The 2185-nt window shown below is 35.3% G+C and overlaps 1 protein-coding gene across 1 annotated transcript; it reads left to right on the top strand.

The window, feature by feature from the left end:
* The first annotated feature begins 231 nt into the window (after window positions 1-231).
* LOC118912133 (olfactory receptor 52E2) lies at window positions 232-1191 on the top strand. The gene has a single exon (XM_036884934.2). It carries the CDS (start codon window positions 238-240, stop codon window positions 1189-1191), a length of 954 nt encoding a protein of 317 aa, XP_036740829.2. The 5' UTR covers window positions 232-237.
* The last annotated feature ends 994 nt before the right edge of the window (window positions 1192-2185 follow it).

Here is a 2185-nt window from a genome sequence, read left to right as displayed (position 1 = left end):
TTATTATCCATTCTGTGTGTTAATCCCTGTGTGTGTTACCTTTCAATCAACTGAAATTAACTGCCAAAACCATATATCCTAAATTGGTCAAAATTGAAGAAGGGTTCAGTTGATGATGGTGGTGATAATGAAAGTAGTTAATTGAATGTTCTCACATTATCTTTAGGACTCCAAAGTCTGGTGACCAGTAGATTGCATAAGCATCCACTTCTGAAGACTTATGCATTATCAAATAGGATGTTCTTTCCCAATGACACCCAGTTTCACCCCTCCTCCTTTCTGCTGGTGGGAATCCCAGGATTGGAAACACTCCAGATCTGGATTGGTTTCCCCTTCTATGTTGTGTATATGATTGCTCTCATAGGGAACCTCACTATTCTGTTTGTGATCTTTGCTGAGAGAAGCCTACACCAGCCCATGTTCTACTTCCTGGCTATGTTGGCCACCATTGACTTAGGTCTTTCCACAGCTACCATCCCCAAGATGCTTGGGATCTTCTGGTTCAACCTCAGGGAGATCCTCTTTGAAGCTTGCCTCACACAGATGTTTTTCATCCACAAATTCACACTTATGGAGTCAGCAGTCCTGCTGGCAATGGCTTATGACCGCTATGTGGCTATCTGCAACCCACTGCAGTATAGCACCATTCTCACCAACAAGATGGTTTCTGTGATCGGACTTGGTGTGTCAGTGAGGGCATTTACTTTTGTGATTCCATTTGTATTTCTTGTTTTAAGATTGCCCTTCTGTGGGAATCAAGTCATTCCCCACACCTACTGTGAACACATGGGTATTGCTCGCCTATCTTGTGCCAGCATCAAAGTCAATATAATCTATGGTTTATGTGCAATTTGTAATCTCGTTTTTGACATCATAGCCATTGCCCTTTCTTATGTTCAGATACTCAGTGCTGTTTTCCGTCTTCCTTCCCATGAAGCCCGATTCAAGTCCCTCAGCACCTGTGGTTCTCATGTTTGTGTGATCCTTGCCTTCTACACACCAGCCCTCTTTTCCTTTATGACACATCGCTTTGGCCGAAATGTCCCCCACTATATCCACATACTTTTAGCTAATCTTTATGTTGTAGTGCCACCAATGTTCAACCCTGTCATATATGGAATCAGAACCAAGCAGATCTATGACCGTGTGAAGGAAATGTTATTACAAATACAAGAAAAGGAAAAACAATGACACCTAATACATATATATAAGGTTCAATATGCAATTTATGAAACTTAAGAGAAATGCCTTCTCATAAAAATTATGTAAATTGTGTATCTGTATTGACCTTCTCTGTAAGTATTCAAATTCATTGAATTTCCACCTGCTTTTCAGAGCACTTGTTATTATCGATTGCTGCATTTCTTTGTCCCTTATAATTTCATTTAGCAGATTATGTTATTTTTCTTTTGGTTTCAAAATCTGTTTGACAATTTTATATCAAAATTTTTGAATGCTTCCACTTTTGCCAGACTAACTGATGTTTCATGGAGATCCTTTTTCTACAAATACAATTATAATTATTTTCTGAGTGTGCATTTTCATGACTGCAGGATTTTGGATATAAAATGGTGGCTATACCACTCTCCCTGACTGTGGAATTTATAAAGTTTAAAATTACTCAGCAAACTCAACTTATAAACATCCATCCTTTTTCTTTCAACCTTTTAATATCTTGATAATTAAATTTGCCTCCATTTACAAGCATCAAATAATTTATACTTAATGCAATCTGACAATTTTAATAATTTATATACATGATTAATTACATGCAACATTTAGCATAACTATTGTTATTTTTTCTATTAAATGTACTATTTTACTTTATGATCTTTTCCTTCAACCTGAGCTATAAATGTTTCACAATGAAGATTTTCTTCTTTTAAAATTTTTATTATTACTTAAGTCCCATTTGCTTTGATTTTATACATAATTTTATAATTACTTCAGCCATTGGCCTACAGGCACCCATACAATTTATCAAATTTTAATATAAATTAGCATTGTCTTACTGCTTTCTGTTAATAAAGGATCTTAGAAAAATTGTAGAAAGTTTGCCTGTTTTCTGATTTACATGCTATTGTTGGTTTAATTTACATCTTATAAATTTTAAAACTTACACACATATGGTTACTGGTTTTGGTAGTCAATATTTTTAAAATGTCCTCAAATACATGCTATTTCT

Source organism: Manis pentadactyla, chromosome 9, assembly GCF_030020395.1.
Source record: "Manis pentadactyla isolate mManPen7 chromosome 9, mManPen7.hap1, whole genome shotgun sequence".
NCBI classification, from domain to species: Eukaryota; Metazoa; Chordata; class Mammalia; order Pholidota; family Manidae; genus Manis; species Manis pentadactyla.
This window is presented reverse-complemented; position numbering and strand designations above follow the sequence as displayed.